The 14,631-nt window shown below is 39.3% G+C and overlaps 1 protein-coding gene across 1 annotated transcript; it reads left to right on the top strand.

Annotated features, from left to right (window-relative positions):
• The first annotated feature begins 472 nt into the window (after window positions 1-472).
• Window positions 473-11,576, top strand: ddx23 (DEAD (Asp-Glu-Ala-Asp) box polypeptide 23). The gene is made up of 17 exons (XM_077213987.1): window positions 473-558; window positions 988-1,169; window positions 1,253-1,366; window positions 5,691-5,778; window positions 5,859-5,924; window positions 6,008-6,146; window positions 6,332-6,465; window positions 7,695-7,807; window positions 7,997-8,140; window positions 8,415-8,640; window positions 8,785-8,930; window positions 9,023-9,200; window positions 9,365-9,607; window positions 9,724-9,875; window positions 9,978-10,086; window positions 10,179-10,353; window positions 10,488-11,576. Exons 2-17 carry the CDS (start codon window positions 988-990, stop codon window positions 10,709-10,711), a joined length of 2,433 nt encoding a protein of 810 aa, XP_077070102.1. The 5' UTR covers window positions 473-558; the 3' UTR covers window positions 10,712-11,576.
• The last annotated feature ends 3,055 nt before the right edge of the window (window positions 11,577-14,631 follow it).

Here is a 14,631-nt window from a genome sequence, read left to right as displayed (position 1 = left end):
AAGAAAACAAACAAGCGAGCCGAGCCCATGTGTAAAATTAACAACATATTTGAACATTTAACATTTAATTTAACAAGTAATTACATTGAAAGATGATTGTGAAGTGAAATTCATATTTATTTATCATAACATGATTTTGAAGGAATTGTAAACAGGCGCTGAAGAGAGTGCCTATTAAAAGTCCCCCGATTTCGGGGGACTTTTGATTCGTCACTACACCGGGCCTGGTAACTTGTCTTCTGTTTCATGCCAACTTTAAAATCAGCTGCCACTGCCATAATTGTGAATATCTTACATCATAAATTATTTTCTTACATAATTTAAAATTTAAAAAAATATGTAATTTTGGTTTATTGCTTTAAACCAAATTAATAGGCTAAATAAAAGGAAAAGCAGGATCCTCCTTAACATTATTATTATAGAAAAGATTTTGAAAGTACTTTTTGACTACATCTCCCATAATCCCTCACAGGAAGTACGTCATCTTTTGACGCCAAGCATAATGGCGGCTTAGTGAAACGCACAGGCTTCGCAATCGCCTTGATTTTGATCCTTAAAGTAAGTAACTGAATTCAATGTTTTCTATTTCTAATAACAGCACAATTGAACACGTTGTTAATAACTTAGTCTTACCCATTATAGTCTTTTTCTGGTTTCTAGAGATTGTGTTTATTGAAGGTTGCAGGCCATTGCTGTGCCTTCAGTGTGGAGTTAGACGACATTATTAAAACTCCTGTGGGTTTTATCTTCGCAAGATATATTGCACGTTTAATTATATACTTACATATTTTAGCTGTGTTGCAATGAATGCTTGATGCAATACGACTAAAAATTAACTAAATTTCGCTTTACAATACAAAATGTAAGCGCGATATATGCCAATTAGTCTTGTATTTACAATCAGTTTCGTTGTAAAGATCAGTCAAACTTGTCTTTTAAACATGCGTCACTGCTCAGCACAAGGCCTGACTTTCCTCTTCTTTCCAGATGGCTGGTGACTCTTCTGAGAAGAAGGACTTGGATAGCATAGGGAAGGAGAGGGAGTCCCGCAAGCGCAGTCGTTCTCGCTCCAGGGAACGGGAACGTAAGGGCTCTCCCGGCAGAGACCGCAAACGGCACCGGTCCCGTGAACGCAAGCGCTCCCGCAGCAGATCTAAATCTGCAGACCGGTGTGTAGGACTATATACTGTTCTTCTCATGTGAATGACAGTGCATTTGTAATCTAACGCCAACTCTTCTCCTCTGTTTTTAGAGATCGTCGTCTAAAAGACAAAGAAAGAGACAGAGAGAAGGACAGAGACAGGAACCGCAAAGATAGAGAAAGAGACAGGGACAGACGGGACAAAGACCGCTCCAAGAAATCAAGGTTTGAATCATGCTTAACGTTACCTCACAAACCTTTCCAGGGCTGAGCGGTAAGGATGTCGAGATGCTTGCAAATTGTAACTGTTTTTGATGTATTTAACATTGTTGTTGCAAATTCTGCAGATTTATGTAACCAGGTAACATTACACAACATTTTACCTTAGATAATTACATTGATACTATAAAAAAAATCTCACAAAATATGATGCTAAAAAAAAATGTAACGTTTATTATTGTGGTGGAGCTGGTGAAAATAGCTGTACAAATCTGAACTCTTTTTCGAATGGGCCTGGAGAAACTTTTTTTTTATGTTGAACAGACTCACATGCGCATATATATATATATATATATATATATATATATATATATATATATATATATATAAAATTACTATTTAAATAAACAAACTATTTCCACGTTAAATCAACCACATTTTGAAAACTTCCCCGGCTCAAATTTTTTATAAAAAAACAACACAAAAAAAAACATAAATGGTGATTAAAGCCAGAATATTAAATGTCATGAATGTATATTGACTCGAGTAATCCACTATTTTGTAGAGGGGGTCAAAATGACAATTTTCACCTGAGATTTGGAGCCAAATTACACAGGGGTAAAAATGACTTTAGAAAGATGGCAGCATCATTATTTTAGCACTTTAGCAATCTTTTTTGCATTATATGTTAACAGTGACAGTTAGTTTTTTTTGCCCCAAGTTTGCATGCCTGTAACTCTAATAGTTTTAAAGATCTCTTAATAATATCCTTTTAGATTCTGGTTTTTAACAAACACTTCTTTTGGTATCTTAATTGTAAAGGCCCTATATGGTTCAATCCCAGAGATATGGAGATCTTAATCAGGGTTTCTGCTGGGCATTAAAAAGCATTAAAAGTCATGAAATGGATTTTGCGAAAATTAAGGCCTTAAATGGCATTAAAAAGCATTACATTTGAATCCTACAGGCATTAAAAATTTAGATGGTTTTGAAGAACATTTTATATTATCCATTAATTTGAATATAGCCTTCATAATTGATCATTTTTATTTGCTGTCGCAAAATATGTACGCTAGTATGATAAACACGCGGAACCAGTTTGGTAATTGCTTGCGTTACGTTTACGAGTTACATTATATGATCCGCTCTTATTCATGCGAATGAATAAAAACCATTCAAGAGCGACAAAACAAAAGCGAACGCGCTGCCTGTGAATGTCCCAACTCTCACACACACAGCAAGACGCACAGAAGGAAAGGGTGCCAGTATCGTGCGCACAGACAGCATGCCAGAAAACGGTTCTCTTTCATGCTTGAACGAACAATATAACACACAATTATGCCAAAATGTCTGTTTTGTCAAGTGTCCTCATAACATAATAGCAGTCTTAAATTAGTGAAATAAAGTCTTAAATGAACGCAAGAGTTGTGAGAATGAGACTCGTGTGAGGTGTCGTGCGGCAGCGGCTGCTCTTAAAGGGACAGCAGCCAATAAAGCTTTCTGTCAGAAAAGTTAATCACAGAACAAAGGGAACACAGAAAAACCTGTCTAAAAAAGATAATGTCGCTACATTCATTTGTAGATTAACTGTGAAATTATTACATTATAAAATATGTCAATTATTATAAACCTACAAAAATGTAAGTGTGGCATTAAAAAATTAAGAATTAAATTTAATTTGAAGATGCCTGCAGAAACCCTGTTAATGTGGCTATGAATAAATTGGTACATTGTGCACATTTTCAGTGGTCAAAACCCAAATGTGGGTCACTTTGCATACAGTTGATACTTTTTTGTTTTAAAGAGGAATATCTGAACAATCAGTGTTGTTTGGACACAATCCCTCTTAGTGTTTGACGGTCCCTATCATTCACCTGCAGTTTTTTGCCCTCTATTCTTCTTCGCCTATGAAGCCTTGCTTTGTTTACACAGTCATAATCATAACAATTGGTGGTTAAGGTCCATTAACAACAACGACAATAACAATATAGTTTTAAAAATTATTCTAAATATAAATCGTCACAACTATCCAACAGTAACGGCACAGAGAAACAATATCTTTGGAATCACTTTCAGATTTTTTTTTTCCAGCTGATAAATGATAAAAACATTGACCGCCAATCCATTCTGCTTTAAAGAACTTAAGCATTTAAAGTGGCAGACACCTGCAGCATGCGCTTTGAATTAACAAGCGTTATCGTTCGCTGATGTGGACGCTAATATAGTTATCGTCTGGGTTCTCTCTATAGTTATCGCTCTTGTTGTAAACGGGCCTTAAAGGGACCCGGAAAACAAACAAAATAACAATTCAGAAAACAAAATAACAATTCAGAAAATACAATAACAATTCAGAAAACAAAATAACAATTCAGAAAACAAAATAACAATTCAGAAAACACAACGACATTTCATAGAAAACGGAAAAGGTAGGTACATTTTGAGAATGGCAAACTTGTCGATGATTGGACGAGACACCTGTCAATCAAGCTTTACAGGAAGTAAGAAATTTGTGATCAACTTTGTTTTGCTAAATGGAACACGTTAAACATTACTTTGAAGAAGGACAATCATCTGGCGTGATTGTGGACATGCTGGTGACATACCCCGATATTAAAACTATTTACAAGATTACTAAAAAATATTTACATGCGCTTCGTGAGGCGCACTCACACGCAAGGTCTCTCGTTCTCTGTCTCTACCTCTCTGCCGTGCGCTACACGGTTTGGAGCTCGCGAGTTCTAGATTCTCTAGAGCTCCGAGTTTTTAACTAATTTGCGGGCATCAGGGAGCCGCTATCAATATGCGGGGAACTTCCGGGAGACTTAGGATGTCTGCATATCACTCCATGGGACCGAACTATCTTTGGCATGTTGATGGGTGCGATTAACTTAAGCCATTTGAGCACAAGCTCATTTTAATGTCGTGGTATGTCGCCAGCATGTTCACAACCACGGCATATGAATGTCCTTCTTCAAAGTAATGTTTAATGTGTGTGTTCCATTTTGATCACAAATTTCTTGCTTCCTGTAAAGCTTGATTGACAGGTGTCTCGTCCAATCAGCGACAAGTTTGCCGTTCTCAAAATGTACCTACCTTTTCCGTTTTCTATGAAATGTCGTTGTGTTTTCTGAATTGTTATTGTGTTTTCTGATTTATTGTTTTCTGAATTGTCATTGTGTTTTCTGAATTGTCATTGTGTTTTCTGAATTGTCATTGTGTTTTCTGAATTGTCATTGTGTTTTCTGAATTGTCATTTTGTTTTCTGAATTGTCATTGTGTTTTCTGAATTGTTATTTTGTTTTCTGAATTGTCGTTGTGTTTTCTGAATTGTCATTGTGTTTTCTGAATTGTTATTTTGTTTTCTGAATTGTCATTGTGTTTTCTGAATTGTCATTGTGTTTTCTGAATTGTCATTTTGTTTTCTGAATTGTCATTGTGTTTTCTGAATTGTCATTTTGTTTTCTGAATTGTCGTTGTGTTTTCTGACTTGTTATTTTGTTTTTATAATTGTGATTTGTTTTGCACCTCTCGGACACCGTAACTGTAAATGTTATGTACCAAACAAACTGCAACTTGACACAACAAACAAACGAATGTTACAGTATGAATTACTGTCTGACTTGCCGGGGCAGTGACAAGCGCCTCTCACTGCTCTGCTCCTCCGTTTCTGCTGCTTTCAGTCACGTGACGCTGGCTCTGAACGAAAACGCGTTGTGGAAACGCGTTGGCCTAGTATTTTTTGACCCTCTCTGCAATTATAGTTATACAAGATGGCAGAACGACATGGAAGCCTCCGTGGACCTACCCGTCACATGTATATAAAGATAATAAATTCTTTGTTTACGAGGATAAGTCAGATCATTGGCAGAGGTATTTGTACACCATCGAGGACATATTTATGAATAAAAATATTGATTTTAGATAATAAAATACCTAAAAAAACTACACATTGTCCGTCCCTTTAAAGTTTAATGTTACAGATGCTCTTGGTAAACGGGCTCCGGTGATTTACCCTTTTTGGACGTCTGACAAGTCGCTCATTTCACACACGGCTTGTACTAAACACTGCTGAAAACCCCTTATACTGCACTGATATACAAACTAGAGAATATAAACAACAAAAAGAGGAATAAAACTATTTCAATGGTTTTGCTTTTTTCATTGTAGCCTACACAAATTATATCAACCCCTATAATAATGGGTGATTACATTATTTTGTCCAGCCCATGTATGTATATGCATACAATGTTTAGATATTTTAAATATTAAAATTAAAAAAATGTAAATATTTCACTACTTTGTTATAAAGTGTTTGCTTTTTTCCTCTCAGGAGCACTTCTCCGAAATCACGGGATTTGAAAATAAAGAGGGATGTGAAAAAAGAGGAAGATGAGGAAGATGAGAAGAAGAAAAAAAAGGTGCCCTATTAGAAGACATTTCAAGTGTGAAAGTTGCATATTGTGTACTTTTCTGACTTTTTCTGCAATCTGGTTTTTAGGTGCAGCCTCTCTCTCTTGAAGAGCTGCTTGCAAAGAAGAAAGCGGAAGAAGAGGCAGAGTCTAAGGTGAAGAGATTTTATGTATTTATGCAAATTACTGCTCTCCATTATTGTTATTATATTTCCCTAAACACATCCTCCTGTTGCAGCCCAAGTTCTTGTCCAAAGCGGAGCGAGAAGCCGAAGCCATCAAACGGAGAGAGCAGCAGACAGAGGAACGCCGCAGACAGGTGGAGGATGAGAGGAAGAAAAGAAGAGTATTTCAGGACATTGGCAGAAAGATGCTTGGTGAGAGGCTAGAACAAATAATAGCATCTGTAGAAACATGGTTATACTTTTAATACTGGATTTTAGTCTGTCTATTAGCCTTGAAGGCATCTATATGATAATGCTCTCCTGAATGTTGACTATATGCCATTTTTGGTCTTTCTCTTTTATTCTTATCATCTTGCTTTGCTTTATCTAACTTGCAGAGGATCCTCAGGAGCGTGAACGAAGGGAACGAAGGGAGCGGATGGAAAGAGAGAACAATGGGAATGATGAGGATGATGGACGGCAGAAGATTAGAGAAGAAAAAGACAAAGGAAAAGAGCTGCAGGCCATTAAGGTGATGAGCTCTACACTTCTCTCACGTACTCAGCTGGAGAAAAACTAACCAATCTTTTAGATCATTTTCTTGGTTGAGAGTAATCTTAAAAGCAAATTAAATAGTATTTAAACTAGGGCTGACGATTTAACTAATTAGTTTTGGGGTGGAAATAACGTGTTAAAATGAATGCCTTTAATAACACCCATACCCATTTCATTTCATTCAGTTGATTGGTGAGGACCATGAAGCTGGGCATTAGTCTATAGAGTCTATAGAATGCAGTTAGAAAGACCCTAAAATTCAAGATATCAGGGCAAAAATGCCCATTTGAGTTTTTGTCTCATAATTATATCATGATGTAATTAAGAAATATCACATGGGTAACGAGCGCAATATCACACGGGTGCTGTTTTTGTGCCGAATTGTACAAGTGCAAATGTGATACTGATTTTATACAACAGTTCAATAAATAACTTAATATTGGGTTATATTTTAGACACAATATTTTCTGCTTTTGCTTAATTTTGCCAAAGAAAATATTACCTACAAAGCCATAGCAAAACTTTTGTGCGTCTCCGAGCAACACATAACTGTTTAATTTCTGAATGAATCCACATTTTGAGCGAATCAATAGGGTGAACCAATGTCCCATTCATAAAGAAAGCCATTAATTTCAGTCACTTATTCACCCTTGTTGCTGTCGAAGCCTAAAAGTTTATGTAATACAACCTATGTTAAAAATATTTTTCTATAACTACTCTTTGCAATGTCTTTTTGATGTTTTTTCTCATTTAGCACAATGATTTTAAATGATCTTTTGACGGTAATTACTCAGCCAAATCTGATGTCCAATTAGCCACATTGTGTAATTAATTTGATAAGCTTGAAAGCCCTAATTTATACATGCAGGGTATAGTTAAAATTGTGGAAATACTAGATTAGACATAATTTTTAACTGTGGCAATTACGTAAACCGATGCAGTCACCTTGATTGGCAATTAGCAGAATGTGTCCATTAGAAAAATAGTAAAGATTGAGTAAACTGTTAGTAAATATGCCTTCGGGAATAACTAAAGCAAATGTAGGCTACAGAAAAAAAATATGAAATTCATTTGCAAATGTTTAGAGCAGTTTCTGCTGTCAGAATATCATCTTTCCATATATTTTCCTCTGTCCCTGTTGTGCATTAAAGTGGTGGTTATGTGTCTTTTTGATGAATGGTGAATCAACACTTATTTTCTCTTTAGGAGCGATATCTTGGCGGGATGAAGAAACGGCGGCGTACACGTCATCTGAATGACAGGAAGTTTGTCTTTGAGTGGGATGCGTCTGAAGACACATCAACCGACTACAATCCAATGTGAGCATGCCATGAGACACCTCAAATAACTGCACATGAATGTTTCCACATAAAAGTCCAGATTATTTTGTATATTTTACTGCATTGCATTTGGTTATGACTGCCTCACGAGACTCATTTTACATATTTATGGAGTATATGTAAGAGGAATTAGATAACAGCACAAGGTTTGACTCTTTATGTGTTTAGCTATAAAGAAAAGCATCAAGTTCAGTTGTACGGCCGAGGCTTCATCGCCGGCATCGACCTCAAGCAGCAGAAGAGAGACCAGTCTCGATTCTACGGAGACCTGATGGAGAAGAGACGGACCCTTGAAGAGAAGGAGCAAGAGGAGTAAGATTCACACGCTTCAACATATTAGAATGATTTCTGAAGGATTACGTGACAATGAAGAAAATTATAATTTAAACTATATTAAAATAGACAACAGTTGTTAAATTGTACTAATATTTCACAAAATTGCTGTTATTTTATTAAAAACACCCTATGACAGTGTTGTAACTGACACAACGGAGAGCTAATGCTTCTGTTAGGGAAAATGGTAATTATCATAATCTAATGTACACAGTTTTAATGGATATGGTGTTAATTGTTATGTATTTCACAGAGTGAGGCTGAAGAAGGTGCGAAAGAAGGAGGCCAAGCAGCGCTGGGATGACCGACACTGGTCTCAGAAGAAGCTGGATGAGATGACGGACAGAGACTGGAGAATTTTCAGAGAGGACTACAGCATCACCACCAAAGGAGGGAAGATCCCGAACCCCATCCGCAACTGGAAGGAGTATTTACTGCCGCCTCACATTCTGGAGGTCATCGAAAAATGTGGCTATAAGGTCAGTATGTTTCTGTTTGCTGTGTTTCCAATTTATGATTGTTCTGCAAATGTTTAAAAATGCTCGTTACATCTGACATCCATCCATGCAAGTGTGTTTTGGATATATTAAAAATCTTTTCTTTAAATGTTCATTCTTTATCAGGATCCTACACCTATCCAGAGGCAGGCCATTCCTATTGGTCTACAGAACCGCGACATCATCGGTGTGGCCGAGACTGGTAGCGGTAAAACCGCCGCCTTCCTCATTCCCTTGTTGGTTTGGATCACCACTCTACCTAAGATTGACAGGTGAGCTCACTTTTCTCTGTCACACTTTTATATGCCGACACATGTTCTGAGGAATCAATCAAATGAGGGGAAAATTCTGTGTTCAACTGTAGGATTGAGGACTCGGATCAGGGACCGTATGCCGTAATTCTAGCCCCGACTCGTGAGCTGGCACAGCAGATCGAGGAGGAGACCATTAAATTTGGCAAACCGCTGGGGATCCGGACAGTAGCCGTGATCGGTGGAATATCCAGAGAGGATCAAGGGTTCAAACTCAGGATGGGTTGTGAGGTGAAGAGTAAAATACCTTCCAATAACCAATTGTTATTAATTCAAATGATTCATATTATCTCTATATTTAGTGAGCCTAAAATAATACTGGTCAATGTTTATATTTGTAATAGATAATCTCATTGTAGTTGTAGGTCTGATGTGTTTTGCTCCCTCGTTCTCAGATCGTCATAGCCACGCCTGGTCGTTTGATCGACGTGTTGGAAAACCGATACCTCGTCCTGAGCAGGTGCACGTATGTGGTACTAGATGAAGCCGACAGAATGATTGACATGGGCTTTGAACCCGACGTACAGAAGATTCTAGAGTACATTCCTGTGACTAATCAGAAGCCAGACACAGATGATGCTGAGGACCCCGAAAAAATGATGCAGAACTTTTTGGAGGGCAAACACAAATACAGACAGGTAACAGATACTGAGTCATGAATTATGAAATGAAGGCACAATCTCTTGCTTTCTTTAGTTCCTTTTTCCCCTCCTTTAATTTCTTTTTATTGCACGTCCTCTGTCGTGTTTTTCAGACGGTCATGTTTACGGCCACTATGCCTCCTGCAGTGGAGCGTTTGGCCAGAAGTTACCTCCGACGGCCTGCGGTGGTGTACATCGGCTCTGCAGGCAAACCTCACGAGAGAGTTGAGCAGAAGGTCATCCTCATGTCCGAGGGAGAAAAGAGGTCAGAGCGCACGTGTTAACTGTAAACCCTCATATTCAAGTGGAAGTTGTCATCAGAAATGTACTCAACCTTTTCTTCCAAATTTCCTTGTGTGGTAAACAGGAAGAAGCTGCTGGAAGTTTTGGGAAGTGGCTTCGAGCCGCCCATCATCATCTTCGTTAACCAAAAGAAGGGTTGTGATGTGCTGGCCAAGTCTCTGGAGAAGATGGGAGTGAGTACACAGTGTTTATTACTGTCTGTAATTGTTTATAGAAATAACTTTCAGTATGTAACTCTAAATATTTATTTTCCTCTGTTCTGCAGTACAATGCTTGTACACTTCATGGTGGTAAAGGTCAGGAACAGAGAGAGTTCGCCCTGTCCAACCTGAAGGCCGGAGCTAAGGACATCCTGGTGGCCACAGATGTGGCAGGCAGAGGTATCGACATCCACGACGTCTCCATGGTCCTCAACTACGACATGGCCAAGAACATTGAGGGTGAGTCCAACATCATTTCTGTCACTTTATCCATTATAAACATTTTCTCCTTTAGAACTGTTGGATTGTTTAGAACAGGGGACTTCCTGTTTCTCCTTCCCATTTTAATTAATCTTTAACTTTGCTTTTCTCAGACTATATCCATCGTATTGGCCGAACGGGTCGTGCTGGAAAGAGTGGTATGGCGATGACCTTCCTGACCAAAGAAGACTCTACTGTGTTCTACGACCTGAAACAAGCCATCTTGGAAAGCCCCGTGTCCACCTGCCCTCCCGAGCTTGCCAATCACCCAGAAGCCCAGCACAAGCCTGGCACCATCCTCACCAAGAAGAGGAGAGAGGAGACCATCTTTGCCTGAGCCGGACCACTTACACATGTTGTTGTTTTCTCTTGTGCATCCTGTGACAGCTGTTTCTTCTCACCAGATTCTTCATAAGAGCACCCAGTAAAGCATGGGATCATAAATCACAGTTTTCTGACATATAAATCAGTAAGTGTAGAACTCTTTAATAAAACTGCAGTAGAGAGAAATCATCCCTCGACACCATCAGATGGACAGTTGGTAAAACGTAAAGTTTTACGGCACACCTCTTTTGTTTTTTACACATTACGTGTAATTGTGTTTGGGATTTTTAAATTGTGTAAAAATACCGATTCATTAATCCATTTGTAGATACCCCGTTTCAGTCAGAGGATGAGTAAAATTGTTCATTCACTCTATGGATTAATAATAAAGTCCTTAAGACTGAAAAATGTGTCGTTTGAAGTTTATGAATGAATGAGGCATTTATATAGCGCTTTTCATATGTACTACTGTACACCCAAAGCGCTTTACAATCATGTCGGGGTTTTAATTTGAAAATGTTTTTCTGGCTTGATGATAGCAGATTGATTGAAATCGGTAATGATAATCTAACATCCAGTTACTTAAGTTACACTGACATAAAAAAGTAACAGAAGATTTTCTTAAATAGATTTCACAAGCCAACATGAAACTAGAAGACCAACTTCCTATCTACATCTTCCATCTTGACTCCTTCCTCAGTCCATACGAGCCTCTTTCCAAATATGTTCGTTCCAGGTACACTGATCACGCATCACCTTAAGAACTACTATTTCTTTATTTCTGAAACCAGGAAAATACCAACTATTCCATGAATAAAAAGGGAACATATGTGACGTAAACCAGTCTTTGGGACGAATAAAATATTGAGCATTTTCAATCTGTACTCCTTGAGGTGTCTTGTTTTGAGATTATGCAAATCTAGAGTTGAATGGAGACCTCCTCTCGCATGGCTGTTCCCTAGGCCCACTGCCTGGATACACAGAGTTTATTTTCACACCAAATGTCCTTTTGAGATCTGCCCTCTGTCCTCCATGTAATACTGTGGGTGGAGGTGGGAGAATTTCTCTGTGGGGCTCTAGGGGAACTGGTCAAAAGATATCTTTGATATTTTTTGTGTACAATTCCCATGTCCAATGCCTTTTCTTGGCAGGAGGAGGACAGCAACAGATACTCTGCCAGTGCTGTTACCCATCCCTTCATCCTGAACAGAAGGACGGATTAAAATGCCTGCTGTTCCATCCCTTCCTGAGGGTTTGCCGGCCAGTGTCAAGTCACAGCCCCTGCGATAGGAAGGCTTTCCTCGTAGCTGACTGACCACTCCTCTGAGGAACTTCAAAACCAGGGCGTGCTGGTTGAGGTGCCCAGCAGTGGACTTGTGAGGGAGGCAAGTTTGGAAAGCAGTCCTGGCAGTGAAGCTGAGGCAGAGGAAAAGGCTGCCCTGAGGTTAGGGGTTGAGATGATGTGCCACTGACAGCTCAACAGGAGGGGGATTTGACATCCCTAACCCTATTACAGGAACCCTGTGGGAAAAGTGCTTATCCCTGAAACTTTTAAATTTCTGGAATACACGCAGGGATAGCTGAAATTAGCTGTTTAATGCCTGGGGCACGTGACACAGTCTTGTCGTCAAAAATATCTCTCTGGCTCTGGTTCCCTGGCCCATCTGCTGCAATGGCCAGACAATGGAGAGTTTTGCCACTGCCCTCTGGCACATTTTGAGTAGGTTGTGCTCTGCCTGGGCTGGGGAGGGGGATGCTTTGCGGGATTTGGCGAGAGGATCGCATCATCACCCAACTCTCCTTCCTCCTCCAATATACGAGGGATAGCTTTGTCAATGTCATTGGCAGGGCTCTCCTTTATTAGGGGTCACAACTCGCACTCTTCTCTCTAGCACCTTTGACTGAAAGAGAGAACAGTGGGGACAGCACTCGGGTTATCCCGTGCTGTCTAACCCCCAGCCAGGATGAGGATCCTTGCCGGAGATCATTCACCCTAATAAACGCAAAGTTTCTGCTTTTGCCACTTGCAGAACTAGCGGCCGCTATAATAGAGATAACATTGATCGCTTAGGAAGAAGAACCATAGAAGAGAATCTGCTGTGACATGTTAATTCTCTTCGTAAATCCCAAGCAAATAAATCACTGTGACAGTGAATAGACCCGCCAACAAAACAGCGGTGTTCGGTGAGGCACCTTGACGGCCCGTCTAATTACAGTTAAACAACTATTTCCAAAAACAGGCCCTGCTGATAGGATAGCTTCCGATGTGATCTTAATGGGGAGAAATCACCGGCAGCGGTATATATTAGGGAGGCAGGACTCCCGCATCACTGTCGTGATTGGTCTGTCAACTGACAGACGTGTTGTTATTGGTGCCTCCAGGATCTGTCACAGCCAAAGGTGTTTGAAAGAGAACCGTCAAAATTAAATTATACCAACAAACCTATGCCACTCACATACCACACATGCATGAAAGTAGCTGGATAAACTTTTTCGATTTAAGGATATATGACAAGACAGGCACAGGCCGGCGAGTGACATATGTCTGCAATTTCCCACAAAAAACATCCCGCCCGGCACCCGGTCTAAAATATAAACACTTATAATACGCTTATCATAGTGAACGACAGTAAGACAAAACACATTTTGGAAGAAGGCTTGATGTTTTGACTCATTAAGACAGGTGTCAAACACCTGGGGGATTTTAATTGTAACCCTGCTCCAACTTATCTGTAGTTTTCAAAATAAGCCAGAAAGACTTGATTAGCTGGATCAGGTGTGTTTAATTAAGGTTGAATCTAAACTTTGCAGGGCTGTGGCCCAGGAACTGGGAGAGTTATAACATTCTCATCATTGCTCTGCTGTCTTAGTTTTTAACTTTCTGTGTAATAATCTGAACGGTGTTGAACATAAGAGCTGTTGGTATTTGACCACAGGGAGGCAGTGTAACTTTGATTTAACAAATTTAAATGCACTGCTGCTGACTTTTCCAGTGCAAGTGACACTTTTCAAATGAACATATTCTTCCCTATTCATATCAATAACATATCATAGTAAAACAAACAACAAATCATGAACATGAATCACGAACAAATTATGACAATTATAAGACATCCTGGTAATTAAGCCTATTCAGAATTCTTTCATTTGTATTTGCCTAAATCACTTTTGTATCTCACGTTTCACAATATTTCAATTGATGAGCCCGCCTAAACTAATGAAATGGGTGAGCCTCTTTTCTCACAACACATTTAGTTTATTCTTAATGACAGGCAGAGGCTACAATCATTCTCCACATTCAAACGAGCCCTGTCCTTAATCTTCCTCACAGCCATATGATAATGGAGAATGATGACTCACATAGGTAAGGTAGGAAATGGGAGCAATATGCTCATGGCCTTGACACTGAGAGCTCCTCTTCTGCGTTATCAGTAGGGCCACTTGTTGCAGTTGGGTCAAAAGGATCCCGCACACATTCCCAGGCATTTGTTCTCACATCTGGGAAGTAAGATCTGGAGTGCTTGCTCAGTGTAGTGAGCTGAGAGGTAACTACCTCTCTCACTATAGCCACAGACAGGTTGTTTGTGTGGATAATCTCAGTCCGATGGGGGATATTGCTCTGTTTTCATAAAAGCAATGATTTTGTTGCTGACTCCCAGGATACATGGATAGCCTCCTTGTAGGTTTAGACTGTTGAGCAAGTTGAATATATCAGTAAGATATGACATTTTGTCTTCACACTCCAGGTCAGAAAAAAACGACGCTCTCATAAATTCTGACATCTCACTGCGTGGCTCAAACACACGCTGCAAATCTTTCCATGAGAGAGCCATCGCACTTCTGTGTGGTATCGCAGTGCGTCATGCCCAGCGTCAATCTCCTTCCAAAGTTGTCTAAACATGTTATTGCAGTTCTTGACTCCACTAAATTAAC

This window comes from Siphateles boraxobius, unplaced genomic scaffold, assembly GCF_051911475.1.
Source record: "Siphateles boraxobius isolate OS27281-9 unplaced genomic scaffold, OSU_SipBor_1 68, whole genome shotgun sequence".
Lineage (NCBI taxonomy): Eukaryota > Metazoa > Chordata > Actinopteri > Cypriniformes > Leuciscidae > Siphateles > Siphateles boraxobius.
Note: the sequence above shows the minus strand (reverse complement) of the source record. Positions and strands in the feature narration are given on the sequence as shown.